Source organism: Electrophorus electricus, chromosome 9, assembly GCF_013358815.1.
Source record: "Electrophorus electricus isolate fEleEle1 chromosome 9, fEleEle1.pri, whole genome shotgun sequence".
NCBI lineage: Eukaryota > Metazoa > Chordata > Actinopteri > Gymnotiformes > Gymnotidae > Electrophorus > Electrophorus electricus.
In genome coordinates, this window is record NC_049543.1 from 24,895,085 (window position 1) to 24,912,016 (window position 16,932).

Genomic DNA, 16,932 nt, shown 5'->3' on the forward strand with positions numbered 1-16,932 from the left:
TGAAATCATCTGTACCCCTTTTAAAATAAACACGTGTGAAAGCAATGAGTGCTTAAATCTGGGTGCGGAGGAAGAATCAGTGCTAATAATAATCATCAGTGTTGAGCTGATTCATTCTGGAAGCACAGCTAGACTCAGCTAGGCACAGCTATAGGCTCAGCTAGGCACAGCTATAGGCACAGCTAGACTCAGCTAGGCACAGCTATAGGCTCAGCTAGGCACAGCTATAGGCTCAGCTAGGCACAGCTAGACTCAGCTAGGCACAGCTATAGGCTCAGCTAGGCACAGCTATAGGCTCAGCTAGGCACAGCTAGACTCAGCTAGGCACAGCTAGGCACAGCTATAGGCTCAGCTAGGCACAGCTATAGGCTCAGCTAGGCACAGCTATAGGCACAGCTAGGCACAGCTATAGGCACAGCTATAGGCTCAGCTAGGCACAGCTATAGGCACAGCTAGGCACAGCTATAGGCACAGCTAGGCTCAGCTAGGCACAGTTAGCCCACTCAGCTCATACACAGGCAGATGGATGACTGGTTAAAAACTACAGTCCTTCAAAGGAAAAAGCAATAAAAACTTGGTTATTTGGCAGCTGTCTATTCATTAAAAACAGTAGTGATAGAAATGCACAAAACATAAAATTGTGTTGACATTTCTTACTTTTATAAGACGATCTCATATTTACAGTTGCATAAAATATCAGGTTTTAAATATGAATTTGTTGTTTGTATTAGAAATTAATGGTGTGTTTTACAGAGTCTGTAGCCCACATATTATAAAACAAAACACCACAATACCAACAAATCAGGATATGACAAGTTTAAAAAAACTAGTCCAAGTAACCGTGTTAGTGCAGGCAGAGACATGAATTCATCCAACGCTGTGACATCTGCTCCAACTTAGTTTAATGTTGAATTTTCACCCCATTAAAAATCATTTTGAAAATGAATAATTTTGACAAGTTTTATATTTACAACCCATATCAGCTGATCCTCCATTAAAACACTTTGATAACATGAACACCAGTTTTTACCTAAGCATGCATCGCTGACGTGAACTAACATCCTCTATCTGAGCCATGTGTTTGCAGCTTTGATGTGGAGACCAAGGTGTGCAGTATTTGATTAAGGGAGAACAGACAGTGAGAGAGAGTGTGTGTGTGTGTGCGCACGCGCGCACGTGTGTGCGCTTGTGGGAGTGTGTGTGTGTGCGTGCGCATGTGTGTGTGTGTGTGTGTGTGTGTGTGTGTGATAGCAGCAGACTTTGCTCGAATGCGTGGTGACTCAGCTATAATCAGCCATGTTCACAGTCTGCACATCTGACACATACACACACACACACAGATTCTATTCAACTTGCATAACTACTGTATCCCAACTATTGAAACTACATCTTCAGCTAAGAGACCAGTTACATATACACCTTCCCCAGTTCAACTTGCCAGGACCAATCTCACAGTCGCGTACAGTCGAGCTTGGCTCTGCTCTGAGGTCACAGGCCAGTCCTACTCCTCGGATATCCGCTCACAGGCCACCGCGCTGAGGATAGCTCGATCCTCGGACCGTCACTGGAGTCAGAGGCCTTGATGGCGTTGCCGGGACAGACAGACAGCAGCCACTTGCTTCTACTTGCACAGCTGTTTGTTCCACTTCCTGTTCATGTCACTGACATCACTAGCGCGCCGCGGTGAAACGACAGCAGAAATATTATAAGGACAAAGAACGACGGCATCACTGCGGCGGGCCTCCTTCCTTCCTTTGCTCCAATCTTTGAAGTCTCTCATCACGCCCCAGTGCATGCTGGGTACTGACTCCACGTGCGTACTCTGTTGCTGTGATGTCGATCTGAGCACATTGAGTGGAGCCTTCGCCTGTGGAGTGGAGACCCAGAGAACACAACCAGTCACCAAAGACACATTCCACAATCAGAACAATCACACGGAGCCCTTCAGGGAGCTGAATACGGCACACAGCTGCAGACAGACGGGTCTCTGGCTACACTACGTTTGTGAGGAGCGGACACACCCATATATCCACATCTGTTAGGATTTGAAAGGAAAAAGAGACATTGTTTATCAGCTTTCTAGTCCATCAGGACTCACTAGCTAATAACAAATCTGTCATATGATGTAGCGCACACACACACACACACACACACACACACACACACACACAGACAGACACACATTATATTTAGAGAGAGAGAGATGTATTTGTTAATCTCCATAAGATGTATTTGTTCAGGTTTCGCAGATACAAGTGCCTTTGTATCACTGTATCACTGATGTACTGAATTAACCTCTCTCATCAGCTAGCGATGGTCGAGGAGTGTGAAGAAGTGGAGCTGTTCCAGCAATGTTCCTCACCCCTCTGCTTCACTACTGCCACTAGCAAAACGCAGAGGGTGATACAACCACCAGGAAATGTTAGACACGTAGCCAAGGCAACAAATGGGGGTGCAGGATTGCGCAGGGATAGGATTACAGATAAATGGATTCCAGTGATGTTTTTGGGTCTAATTTGGTTGTGCCTTTGTGGGGGACACTTGTAAAACACCACATTTCTGCTGTGATGTTTAGACTCGCCCGAATCTTGCGGACTGCAACGAGCCAACCGTCGTATTTAGTCAGTTTAGTCAGCAGTTCACATCATGCCGAATCACAGCACCTGATCCAACACTTATCTTCCTCTGCTCTGCAGAACAGGAAATCGGTACCAAATACCTGAACAAACAACAGCTCAGCTCGCGCAGGACAGCCCGACGCTGACTCTGAGAGAAAGTTAGAACGTGAGACTACTTACTGCGCCTGTACTGCTAGTCTTCCATGAGATGCCACATGGGTCTCTTCATCTCTTCCTAAACATGAATTTCAAAGGAACTGTAGGTGGTAAAAATGCCACTGAATGTGCACCATACACACCTTTCTGTTCTGGGTCAAACTTTGGATGAATGCGCTGTATAATTCCTCGAGTAAGTCTAAAAGTACAGGCAATGCATCATTAGAAATCTGTTTACAAAACAGCAGCTGCAGTACGGTATTATACATCAAGCAGCATTAAGCGCTGACTGTATATTGCCTCTGGACTGTCGAGTCAGCATGGTCGCCTCGGAGATGAATATCGCCGAATCAGCACTTCCTGTCCGACGGCCACGTCAGTCATTCAGGTAAATAATGCTCAAGCTGAGATGATTGACAACTGACCGACTGAATACAGCCCAACCGATACATCTCAACCACTTCTGGCACAACCGTCTCCGTTTCCATGGTTTCCCTGTCTCATGTCTTTATTTTGCTTTACTCCCTTGTTGGGGTTCGTTTTCTCCACCATTCATGGAGTCATCGTGATAAATCCTAGCCTCTGTGTCCCTGCTTTCTCTGCCTGTTAATGTTATTCCATGCCTCTGTTGTGATCTCTCCTCTTGTTATTGTTTATAGCCTTCAGGATTATTTGTTATTTCAGTGGTTTTTCCAGCAATTATACTTTTGTTTTACAAAGTATACAAATAAGTATATATGTACAAATAAGTTGATATTAGAGTGGTGCAGAGGTGGGTGTTCCCCCTCAGAGTGGTGAAGGGGCAGGTGTTCTTACCCCTGACAGTGATACAGGGGCAGGTGTTCTTACGCCTCAGAGTGGTGAAGGGGCAGGTGTTCTTACCCCTGACAGTAATACAGGGGTAGGTGTTCTTACCCCTCAGAGTGGTGCAGGGGCAGGTGTTCTTACCCCTGACAGTGATACAGGGGTAGGTGTTCTTACCCCTCAGAGTGGTGCAGGGGCAGGTGTTCTTACCCCTGACAGTGATACAGGGGCAGGTGTTCTTACGCCTCAGAGTGGTGAAGGGGCAGGTGTTCTTACCCCTGACAGTAATACAGGGGTAGGTGTTCTTACCCCTCAGAGTGGTGCAGGGGCAGGTGTTCTTACCCCTGACAGTGATACAGGGGTAGGTGTTCTTACCCCTCAGAATGGTGAAGGGGCATGTGTTCTTACCCCTCAGTGGTACAGGGGCAGGTTTTCTTACCCCTCAGAGTGGTGCAGGCCTCTTGCTGCTCCAGCTCCATGTAGTGTGGCTGCCTTCTGCCCTCGAGGCTGTGGGGTACGATCACATATGTTGCTCCCTCTCCCCTGGGCCCCTCACCGACTCCTGCACACAGCCAGATGTACAGCTCACCACACAGAGCTCAACGGGTTGGGGAAATTTTGCCCTCCTGTTGAAGTATTTGTCACCAGAAATGGCACTAGATTTACACAGGCTAGTAAAGTAGTAAACACGTAGAGTAGCAGAGACCAAAACTGTAAAAGAAATATACTAAATCAACCAATCAATCTGTTGCTATGACTCAAATATGTTATATTTGAACGAAATGACAATTTAGGATTTAAATCACTGGACAATGCTGACAGCCTTGCTGTAATGACTGAGACTAGAAGACAAGGTGTCTCTTCATGGTGCTTCGTGGACTCGCTGACACACCATCACTGTTCTCTAAGCATCAGTTTGTTTTTCTTAGAAAGCTTCCAACCTTCGCTCCTGATAGTTCTGTGCTAGACAGGAGCACAACGTAGAATAAGAAGAGGAATCCTTTTTATTTATATAGTTCCTTTAAAACAAGTTCACAAAAAGCATCACACAATGAGGATAAAAGCCAAAAAACGAAAATGAAAAAAAGTGTTTTAAAAAATACAAATTCCTATGAGAGACGTTTCACTGGCTCACGTACAAATTAATGTATTAAAAAAAGGCACAAACATGATACTCAACACTCAAGCCCTTAACTTGAACCATCTGATAACCATAAGATTACATAGAGATTAGATGCTTTACAGTGAAGTAAGCATCACTTCAGGGGCGATGTAGCGACTGTACCCGTAGCGACTGTACCTGTGGCAACTGGACCGCCTACAGTTCTAGTTGGGCTCTTCACGTCTGGGCTTACACTCTACATCTATAACTCATGAGTGGATCTTTAAGGCCACAGCTGAGCAGACAGCCCAAACACACGGCTGTACACAGCCTGATGTTCAGTTATGCCCTTTTACTCATAATTCATTGATACATTCATTATTTATAACTCTACAATCCTAAAAAGTCCATGAGAATAAGTCCATTAAAATACATCAAAATATATTTGATCAAAATACGCACATTCTGTAGTAATAGTTAAGAGCGAAATTCTTGCTTAGGAGTAATGCTTTAGCTAAATATAATTTATATAAATATAAAAACTTTCAGATTAACGAGGGAGGAGACTTTTGTCTTTTTTGGAATCTGTGGTGTAATGATGGTAGCTGTGACGATATTAAGTAAATCTGAGCTCAAATGCAAAAACAAAAAACACAAGCAACTGGCTCTGGAGTGGAGCTCTGTGCTGGGTTTAATCAATACATGGACCTGCGGGGATAATGGTCAACTCTATGTATTAAGATGTCATTCACTACAATCTACTACTAATCAATCTACACTACGCTACTAAGAGTCCACTCATGTCCACTCGTGTGGACAGGACAGATACTAATCCACAGGTAGAAACTGCATACCTGATTGAACCTCGAGAGTTTGAGAGTGGAATAAATAACTCTTGGAGTTTCTTACATAAACAGACTTCCTAAACAGCACGTTTACTGCAGAAGACAGGAGAGACCGAGCGGTTTGGATGTGAAGTCTATCTTAGAGGGTTTTGCTGAGAGCAACTTTGCACCAACTTCACCTGAGAGATCCCAGAGCATCCACTTAATGGAAGTGAGAGAGTTCATGCAGAGTTCAAACCAGCAAATCACCAAGCAAACGGCAGGATTTCTGGACTCTTCGGATGTATGTGGGGTATCAACTGATCTGGCTTTGCACCAGTTCAATCAAACCTCTCAGAATCGAATCAAACCCCCCCCAACACACACACGCAAACACACACAGTTTCCCAATCTCGTCCCAGAGGAAATGTCCCAGTTCTGGTACAACACACAACTTCAGCTGACTGAGCATTTGTGCCTCTGTCTCATCGCGTCTGCTCCCAGCAGTGAGGGGCACACTGACTCCCTAGTGCTGGGGTCAGGGAGCAGAGCAAAACTGTGGACTAGACTGGACGTCCCGCCGACTAGATTTGTCAAAACCGCAGTAATCTTTGTGCAGTCAAAGTGAGCTTTGTTTCTTCCTGTAGATACAGGGGGTCACCTGAGGTGATCAGTCACCAGAGTGTTGTCAAGGAGGCCACCGAGGCACTGAATGGTGTAGAATTAATTAAAAATAATTATTGCTCTGCACACGCACACGCACACACGTTTCCTGCCATAACTTCTCCTTACACAGAGAGCTTGCAGACGGTGGTTGTCCATTACAGGTCAGTCGTTGACCGGCGTGTTGGTATAAGTGTTGGTATAGTTTAATTTCTCTTATTCTATGCCTAAAATGTACCAGAACCAAACCTGAGCTGAAGTCCAACCACAACTGTTAATACTTACCTGACTATACAAATATTAAATATAGTTGTGTAGCATATGCTCCTAACCAAAGAGACTTACAACAGAGACTAAGCCAACAATAACCCAAACACTATGAATGAGAACATATATACACAAACAGGGAGATGCTGGACCCTTTTAAACATGTCTGTTGCTCAGCCGTGGCTCACCTTCTCCCAGGTGGGGACTCCTCCGCTGTCCACAGCCAGCCAGCCGCTCACGCACGCTCTTCTCATCTGACTGAAAGAGAACTGCATAAGACCCTGGAACGATCTACATCTACATGGTACGTTTACTCATGCGTTGTCTATCAGATGAAAATGTAGGTGGGGAATGTATTCACATTCATGGCAACCCATCAACTCATGATCCCACTGTAACGCACTGAGAGAGTGAGAGAGTGAGAGAGAGAGAGAGGTGGGTGGGTATAAAAGTGAAAATGTGCGTATGTGCTGAAGACGAAAGACTGGGGAGTGACTGAGGTGCTGGACTGTAATTGAATTAAGAGGCTGGACTAGTCATGTCCCCATCGGCACTAAAACACCCCCCACTGGGCCATTTGGCATTTGGAAACCACTCCACGCGTTGATTACGCAACCCATCCACACGAGCACCCCGTTACACACTTACAGTGCGGCCTGCTTTCAAATCGGCTAGAGGTTCACTGTGTGTGTGATGATAAAGCCTGTTACACGTAGTGTGTTTACCTAGGAGACGATATGAAAGGGTAGAAGAAAGGGAGAGTGCGCGAGAGAGAGAGAGAGAGAGAGAGCAGCATTTGTGTGACAGGCTTTCTTTCTTTATGACTCGGTTTTGTAGGAGGGTGAGAAAATCTCTGTCCAATCTCTTACACAACACACTCTGCTCAGAACCCTGCACAAGAAATCTTGATCACAAGATTTCACTAGCTTAGACATTTAGGGGATGATAAACATGACACTCTCTCTCACACACACACACACACACACACGCACACACACACACACGCACACACACACACACGCACACACACACACACGCACACTCACACACACACACACACACCCTCTCACAAACACACACACACCCTCTCACACACACACACACCCTCTCACACACACACACACACACACACACACACACACACACACCCTCTCACACACACACACACACACCCTCTCACACACACACACACACACACACACACACACACACACACACTCACACACACACACACACACACACACACCCTCTCACACACACACTCACACTCACACACACACACTCACACCCTCTCACACACACACACACCCTCTCACACACACACACACCCTCTCACACACACACACACACTCACACACACACACACACCCTCTCACACACACACACACCCTCTCACACACACACACACCCTCTCACACACACACACACACTCTCACACACACACACACACACACACACACACACTCACACACACACACACACACACACACCCTCTCACACACACACACACACACACACTACACACACACACACACACACACACACACACACACATACACACACACACACACACACACACACACACACACACACACACACACACACACACACACACTCACACACACACACACACACACACACACACACACACACACACACACATACACACACACACACACACACACACTCACACACACACACACACACACACATACACACACACACACAGCTTGCCTAAGGAAGTACCATACCCTTTATTTCATCTCCTCTTGAAGCCACATGGGGTATTGTTAGAAGAAAGAAAGCTAAACTAAGTCTCCACACGCAAGCTCAGTGAAAACATAAAGCATAACCTGAGAAAGTGTGTCTAAGGTCTCCCTCCAGTGTCGATTTCACATCAGTCTCTGCAGACTCGGGATCAGCACACGGCTTACGTTACATGACAAACTTTACCTCCGAGTTCCTGTCTGTTCCCTGGTTCTCCATGATCCCGTAGGCGGCCTCAGTCCTTGCTTGTTCCACAGGACTTCTGGGATTCTCATCTGCACAGCAGAACACAGGAACACGGTGTGTACAGCTGCACAGCTTGTCTACATCCGCACACGAACCCCCGTGGTCACGTCATGGCCGTCGGAGAGCCTTGGCACCCTTGGGCTCTGTGTCGTATAGGAGAAATTACTTTGGGCCAGATCGTAGGTTCTGTAGCCAGTCACCCGCTGCCCCTAGTTAGATGGGCTACAGAGTCGATCTGTGCTCCTACACGGTGTCTCCAACACATGAGCATACGACGTCGAGAACCTGCTCCCATCTTTCCACGGACGTCTGTTCACTTCACACGAACATTCGATCAAGGGGAGCATTCGTGCCCTGAGAATTTTAATGCATACAATGCCTGATTCAAGTCTGAGTGACAGAGCTTCAGCAGGGCCCACGTTCTGGACAGAGCTGGAATATTTGACAGCAGATCTGCACGATGGGGTAAGAGAAATGTGGTAGGAGAAGATGAATGGGGTAGGAGAAGGCGAAATGGGGTAAGAGAACGCAAATGAGGTAAGAGAGGGTGAAATGGGATACAAGAAGGTGAAATTAGGTCGGATAAGGGGAATGACCTTAGCCTGAGTGGAACCATTACTCAGAACTGACCTTACCACCTACTCACAAACCTAACGTGTGTCAGTGTGTGTGTGCACTCAATACACATACTCACACACACACAAACACACACATCTCAGAGTGGATATTAAACACATTACTGCACTTCAGGGAGATGGAATGTCACCAAAACAGGATAATTTCAGCCCAAAACACACCATAATGGCTTTTAGTCCAAAACTTTTGGACACAGCGCTGGCATAATGGATGCCACTATGATGTCATGTTAATGCTGAAATCTTTTAAAGCCAGAAGCTCTCATCACAACTCCACACTTCAAAAAAGCAAAGAAAAACTGATCAGTACGGGATAGGTGTGGAACGAGAGGGGGTCAAGGGTGAGAAACGCAGGATAGGAACGGAAAAGGGCACAGTAGGATGAAAGGGTTTAACACTGATGAGTGAAAAGAAGAGAAACTCAGAAGAGGAGGGAGGGATATTCAGGAAACGTCTCTGAAGAGGAGGGAGAGAGAGAGAGAGGGAGAGAGAGGGGCTGGCTGTGACCCCTACAGGTTTGCCCGCTCTTACCTTCCCCTGAGGCTGGGTGGAGGCAAGCAGGAACCTCCGGAGGCTCAGCGGGCTGGCTCTCCGCGGCCCCTGGCCAGCCCGGCCGGGCGGAGGCGGCTCCGCTAGCCGTGGGATCGGGTCTGGGCGGCAGACAGCCCCCACGACCTCTCCTGCACTGCAGGCAGTTCTCGTAAATTGGTGAAGGGGCCGGAAGACCGAGGCGCCAGGCCACAGGAGACGGAGGCGTCGCCAAAGCTGAGGACATCTGCTCGTACGCGCTGGGCCTGACTGGAAGGCAGTGTTGCTCCAGGGTACAAGTCTTGCCTGGTAGGACTGACACCATAGCGGCTCTCCCTGAACTATAGTGGCCCAACAGGTCAGACAAGCTGTCTATATAGCCCTGAGGGCGTGTCTTCTCTTCAAATGATAGATTCCTTGGGCTGTAACTGGTCGGAGCAGAAGCTGTAGAAGATTCCACTTGAGTCCTCTGCTCCTGATTGGTGGGATGCTCTGTGATACCAGTGGGGAGACTGGCTGACCTTTTACCTGATGAGGCAATATTTGATGTCGCTACTTACCTGTTGTCTTACAGATTTCATTAAAAATAAGTTGCCAACAGTCAATAACAAACTTACCCACGATTATTAACGATTGTAGTTTTGTTAGTCAAGTTCAAAGAATTATTTAAAGTCTAAAGGCCGCAACTTCACACACACCCAATTGTTGGATATAATGGTTAAACTGAATTACTGATGTTTTTTGTGCGGTGGGGTAGAGGTGTGAGGTGAGTAATGGTCTTACCTGACACATCACGCTGGACGGACGTGACGGAGGGGGAAATGGGGGCACTCTGTCAAAAACAAAACCCAAATCAGTTCACACTGCAGAAAACGCAACATCTGTGGCTCCCCTCGCTCAGACGGCCAGGCCAACGAGTGCTACCCCACACAGGAAGCACAGTCTGAGCTACACACCCATCTGTCACAGGACGTCCGGATGACTGCGTTCCTACAGACGCGTTCCCATCCCGGCGGTCCGGGCGCACAATCTCGACCGGAGCGTTCTGTGTGGCCACTGTGGGTGTAATTCTCGTCAGGAGGACAAAAGAGTGGAAACGTTTGCTCGTAACGCGACTTTTAATCTTTGATCCAACACTTAGCAGCAGGAATACGAATCATTCATCACAGCAGTCTGATCACATCCCTGTCTGATCACATCCCTGTCTGATCACAGCAGTCTGATCACATCCCTGTCTGATCACAGCAGTCTGATCACATCACTGTCTGATGCTGTACAGTTCTTTGTGCCTCTGCTAATGCAATCTCATTTGCACTGCTGAACACGAGAGACGTGACTAAATGGGGAGAAATGAAAAGCACAATATCTTTCCTCATCATCTTCAGACGAGGAGAGATCATCTGGTAGAGCAGGTGGAGTAGCACGCTGGAGAGCAAAGGTCAAGGGTTGGATCCTCAGGAGCCACACGCTGTGTGATGCATCCTGATATGTGTATGTCCATCGCTCTGGATGACAGCATGTGCCAAACGCACAAAATATAAATGTACATGCTCAGAGCTCAGAAAGCGTAATGCTCTCTGCCACACGACTGTCACAGCACTGAGACACAAAGTGCAGGGGGGGCGTGGGCCAGACAGACAGTGTGGGGGGTGAGATGTGAAACAGCCAGCCAGGTACAGGGGGCACGTGAGCACAGAGAGACAGACAGCCAGACAGGATGTTAGAGGGGAGAGAGAGAGAGAGAGCGCAGGGCCATGGGAGTGCGCTACACACTGTCACACACACTCTGAACGTTCTGCTACGTCACAGATCAAATGTGGGCAATTCTGGATGCAGCTGGTGTACATCACAAAACTTTAATTCTTTTTCTTTTCGAACATCATGGTGGAATCTTTTTGCACTCCACAAATCATGGTGGGCGGGAAAGAAAAGAGCCAATGTCTGCACATCAGTGTTTCTCATGGTACAGCCACGAGAGCTCCGTGAATGGCACACACTCCATTTAACCGCGTTTATCTGAATGGTGGCAGCTGAGCGGTGGAGCAGCGTGGAGCCGCTCCAGCTTCCTCTGAGCAGGCTGCCAGATGTGAAACGTTGCTACGCCGAAGCCGGCGTGCAGTCGTGGCCTGTTCCTGTCTCTCGGAGAAGGTTTCAAAGCGGATCGGACGATCCGGTGACCGCCAGCGCTGCTGGGCATAAATAAACGGGGGGTTGTTGTGAGCCGGCGGGCTGTGGGTTGGAATTCCGAGGGTGCAGCGACAGCGGATTCTGTTGCCCCTGCCGTCGCGTGCAAAAGCTGTAGTGGTGCCCTTGACCCAGCAACGTGCCCCGTGCAACGTGACACCCTGATCCGCTCAAGCTGGAGACCCCGTGTGACGTTCTCGATAAAAGGAGTGAACGCCACAGCGGGGCCTCGCTCTCCCCGTGCTGGAGTGTGAGGAGCACTGGTGGGGGCTCCGTGAGGATCAGTGAGCGCGCGTGCGTGAGCAGGCAGACGCAGCCCGCACAGATGCTCCTTGAAGGAGAGCGAGAACACGCACGGAGGCCAAGCACTACGAATAAGAGTGCACCGTGTTTGTGTGAGAGTGAGAAGACCCCAAACTTACGCAGGTCTACGTGTCCGTGGTGGTATGCTTCTGTATTTATTTATTTAATTAACAATTATTTATTTAATAATAATTTATAGTGAGTTATGTTCACTCTGTACTCAGAAACCACAACGACTGCTTCTCTGACATAGGCACTGTGATAAAATTTGCATGTGTTTATGAATACGTGCATATCTCTCTGTGGTGTGTTGATAACTCTTTGTAGAAACAATATTATTCAGTTAATAGGAGTGCATATGTACCTAAAAAGCACCCAGCTAATACTGGCCCTTTGTTCAAAACCAGATCACTCCTGAAAGCGGACAACACACATCCGGAACAGGATGGACGTACAACAGAGACAACAGACTTCAGAGGGCAGTAGAAATGGATGGAATAAATACACGAAACGAGACACAGAGACAAAGAAGGTGGACCTAATAAAACGATCATTCAGTGCATGAACAGGTCTAATCAATACACTTCTTGTGTTGCTTTTTTTTTTGCTTTATGGGCATTTCCATTAACTGGCATTTCTCATTCAAAATAAATGACAAAAAGCATCATAAACTTTGTGGAATTAAAAAAAAAAAAAGAGAAAAGGCTCTGGCTTCACTGATGGGTGCAGGGAACAGCAGGCGCTCAGCAGCGCCCCCTGTGGCGGTCTCGTTCACATACCTTTAAGCCGCCGCAGAACGGACACGTGAGCACTCTGGAAGCCGCGTGATGGGCAGAGCAGAGCTGACAGTCGGAGCGCGAGTCCGCGCAGGATGAGCCGTGTCTAGCGGCGGGGAAGGGGGCGGAGTCTCTGGGTGGCGCTGGAATGCCGCTCGACTGCGCTGAAGGTCCGTGTGGTTCTCCGATTGGCTCGTCACTCTGTTGTCGGGCAGAAAACTGCTCGGCACGCTCCTCTGGGCTCGCGGGGGACTGCAGCAGGCTGCGTGGTGTGTCGTACAGGTAGGGGCGTGAACAAGGCACCTGGTACTCGTGGGTGTGCGTGGTCAGACAGGTGCACAGGTTTCTCGCGGGGTTTGCGGCCCACGGCAAGTCAAGCAGAGGGCCGTGCGCCCCTCTGGGGCTCCCCACGTCCACGCTGGCCGTGTACGAACAAAAGCTGCCGGAACAGGAGGAGTGGCTCGCCGTGGCGATGCCGCTGTCAGAAGAGCTCTGCCAGCCAGTCGCCTCGAGTCGTCGTGAGGGGGCGGGCTCGGATGGCACTATGGCCACACCCACCACGTTGACTGGCAGCTTCTCCTCTCCATGGGAGGCCATTTTAGTTGGCGATGGGAATGACGTCTCGGATAGGATGGGCGGAGCCGGCTCCGCCCACCGGGTAAGGAGGCTGCCAACGCTGGAATCTGAGTGGCTGGTGTCAGAGCTGTGGGAGGACCCCGACGCGCTGCGGTCGTCCCCTGCTACGGAAGAACCGGAGCTGGATACTACGAGGAACAAATAGGAAGGCCTACTGCAGTGATTCAGGAATAAATCGTGTCATCTTGTCCTGTTTTTAATCATCTTTATCCACCATATACATTTACATCCATTAGGAAATTGCCTTGGCCATGTGATTTACTCAGCAGCTAAAATCAAGTAAGTGAGACAACGAGAAAAGGTTCTCCATCAGCTGTGTGAACGGAGTCCGAGGCAGGACAGTACCTGTGCGGTGAGAGAACAGACTCAGTCTCTTCTCCAGCTCCGCAGTCTCCTGGTCCAGTCGAGTCTCTGCTAGGGCTGCCTTAGCACTGGGCTCTGAGAGACAGACACAGAGGGACCAACGGATCACTCGGGCCAAGTCTCCAGCACTTAGCATCATCAGCACTGCACTCATACCATTAGCGCCTGAAAAGGTGCCTGGAAAATTCGCACGTTCGGCACAGCAAAAAAAAAAAGAAGTGTTGTTTACTTTAGCCGACGAGGACATTTGTGTGGCGCTTTAATCTCTCCTACAAGTTCTGCAGAAACGTATTCAGTCCTCAACTTAAATGGTGTCACTGTAGGCAAACATCTCCCAGGCTGGACTCTCGCCACATTAGAAGCCCAAGAGCCGTGTTTAGCGGCACATACGGACACCAGCACCACGTGCAGGTGTGTAAATGTGGCTTTGCTGAATGGACGGAAAAAATGGGGGGGGGGGGGGAGTCAACACTAACTAACATACCAGTCCACACACATACTGATGACATAATGAAAACAAAATAATACAGTGTCTCTTCTGTTGTGCCATAAACCCTCCAGTTGTTCTACATAGCCATGAGTTTTAAATACTGCCCTCTGCCAGTGTACTTCGGTACTGCAGGGCCCATGCTTTGACTGCAGGGGTTGAGGTTGTCACTGGCGTACACCCCAGTGTCTGACCAGCACTTCAACCTCTATTAATAGTCCTGATATGTGAGAACCATGGCATGCTCCCAGACACACACACACACACACACACACACTCTCTCTCTCTCACACACACACACACACACACACACACACACACACACACAGAGGAAGGCAGAGTGTGTGTCGATCTTTTGACAATGATGCTAATGAAGTATATAACAAATCAAGCATGGACATTTTAGTTAAAGTTTTTAATATCTGCATCAAAACGTCAACACTTTATTGAACGTATATAACTGCTGGAAGGGCCTGTGAATTTACCACTTCAATCAATCTCTCCCACCCTGTTTGTCTGCCTGTCTAATGACAGTGCCATGATACCTGCTGCTGATCCACACACACGCGCGCACAGAGCGAGTGAGCGCGAGCGAGGGTGCAGGGGAGTAGAGAACAAGATTATGGGGTTACTGTGTTCAACAGGTGATTAGGAGTGTTGTAGTCTTGGCATATATGAAGGCCCCCCCCAGGACACCATTAATGCTTTTTGTGAGTGTAAGAATAGGTGATGAGCTCAACTCCGATTGGCTGGGGTGAAGTGTGAAAACAGAAATACTCACAAATATGATGCACTATCCTCGTTAGTCTCTAATGATCCAGCCAAACATGCTCGCTCGCAGTCACGCTCGCATGCACACAAACAAACCTGGCAGTAGTGGCTTGAGTCCAAACGGACCTCTGGAGGGAGAGACGCCTCGCACGATGCAGTCGAACAGAAAGCTGATCTGTTCCCCTTCTGCACAGGACAGGAAAAAAACACCAGCCCCTACACACACACACACACACACACACACACACACACACACACACACACACACACACAGAGTTCATCATCTTAAAGTTAGTAAAGGTGTATGTGATATGCATATGTGGTGGTGGTGATGATATTTGTGTGTGTGTGTGTAAGTGTGTGTGTGTGTGTGTGTGTGTGTGTTTAGGCTTACTTTCAACACCAGAGTAATATGTGTGATGAATGTGTGAGGAGACCAAGGACACACATCCATCACCCTGGAAACCAGACCACCCAGAACTGAAGACATTCCCCTTTTCTACCCCCTACCACACACACACACACACACAATCAGAACAACCTGTCCTAACAGTTAGCACAACCTCAGATGACTCATTAATTTCAGCGGAATAAACATTTTAAATTGGTTATTAATCTGCACATTCAGCCGTCAGCATTGTGCAGTGGATTCACTACAAACATCAGACCCGTCAGCTATCAGATCCTTAGAGGTGAACGAGACTCATTCCACAGCTAATCAGACATGCGGCACTCTGTTCTGGTCAAAGGTCAGTCAGAGGGGACGAACCTCGAGGGCTAGCACCTGTTTTAGTTACATGCTACACACTCGTCCTGCACACTCGCTCGCACGCATGCACACATGCATGCTCGCAGGCATTCTGGTTTCAGAGTGCAGTAAGCATAAAAATGTCTTCCTGAAACTTTTTCTTTAAAAAAAACAAAACAAAACAAAAAATATTTATGGGTAGATATTTCAAAAAGAGATTAAAACTACACTGTCATCCTGTTTGTCCTGAATTAGTCTTAACACACACCACGCGTTTGCAGACGGGCAGTCAGACAAGACGCTTCCAACATTGCTGGCCAACCCTCAACGGTGCGAGATGTTTAATAAGATACATGAGAAAAAAACGGACCAGGCCATCAGAAGGAAATGTCAGGTTCAGTCCCGTTAACTGTGCTGGTAACTCCTGTTGTGTGTGCTGGTATCTCTCATTAACTGTGCTGGTAACTCCCGTTAATTGTGCTGGTATCCCATGAACCTTCACTTACAGACACAGCGTGTGTAGTTACATCACACACACTTCAATGCTGTTGGCTTCTCACAACCAGCCTCTTCACAATCTCATCATTCTCTTCATTTACCCTGAACATAACTGGCACCGTGTCCAGCAGTCGCAGAGCAAACAGCCCAGAAAACACTCCTGCCTCAACACTGCTTTTAAAAGGTCTCCACCGCCTGAGGTGCGGCACAAGAGCACACATTCCTCTCCCTCAGTGCAGAACTATTTGAGACACTTCAGTCTCAAAAAAGAAATGATCAAACTTTTACTGCATATTAGAAGCTATTTTAAAACATTATTACAGCTCGGCATCCTCACGATTTAAGCGTGTGTGGGAATTTATGTTTTCACTAGTTTAAATGCTTAGATATTTACAGACAGCTTAAGAACCTGAAAAAAAGTCAGCATATTAATGAGGCCACTGTTACTCACAGTAACCACAGCGAGTCCCTCCCTCAAATACAAAGCCATTGGTCACCGGTCCGTATCTACGTAGGTCCAAAACATTCCATTGGCCAGTGATGACCGGGGGGTGGT

At 47.9% G+C, this 16,932-nt stretch overlaps 1 protein-coding gene across 2 annotated transcripts in view; it reads right to left on the minus strand.

Annotated features, from left to right (window-relative positions):
• Positions 1-638: 638 nt before the first annotated feature.
• Positions 639-16,932, minus strand: part of LOC113589942 (protein Dok-7-like) — a 19,547-nt gene continuing 3,253 nt past the window's right edge. The window contains exons 4-12 of one of the 2 annotated variants that reach the window (XM_035529976.1): positions 16,828-16,932; positions 15,227-15,346; positions 13,855-13,947; positions 12,877-13,637; positions 10,394-10,442; positions 8,388-8,476; positions 6,623-6,692; positions 4,018-4,140; positions 639-1,867 (exon numbers count right to left, since the gene is read on the minus strand). The exon at positions 16,828-16,932 is cut by the window's right edge and continues 96 nt beyond it. In XM_035529976.1, the coding sequence (XP_035385869.1) occupies positions 1,728-1,867; positions 4,018-4,140; positions 6,623-6,692; positions 8,388-8,476; positions 10,394-10,442; positions 12,877-13,637; positions 13,855-13,947; positions 15,227-15,346; positions 16,828-16,932 (1,550 nt within the window). In that variant the 3' untranslated portion in view covers positions 639-1,727. Of the gene's footprint in view, positions 1,868-4,017; positions 4,141-6,622; positions 6,693-8,387; positions 8,477-10,393; positions 10,443-12,876; positions 13,638-13,854; positions 13,948-15,226; positions 15,347-16,827 lie in introns of those variants that run through there. The other variant, XM_035529977.1, reaches the window with a different exon arrangement.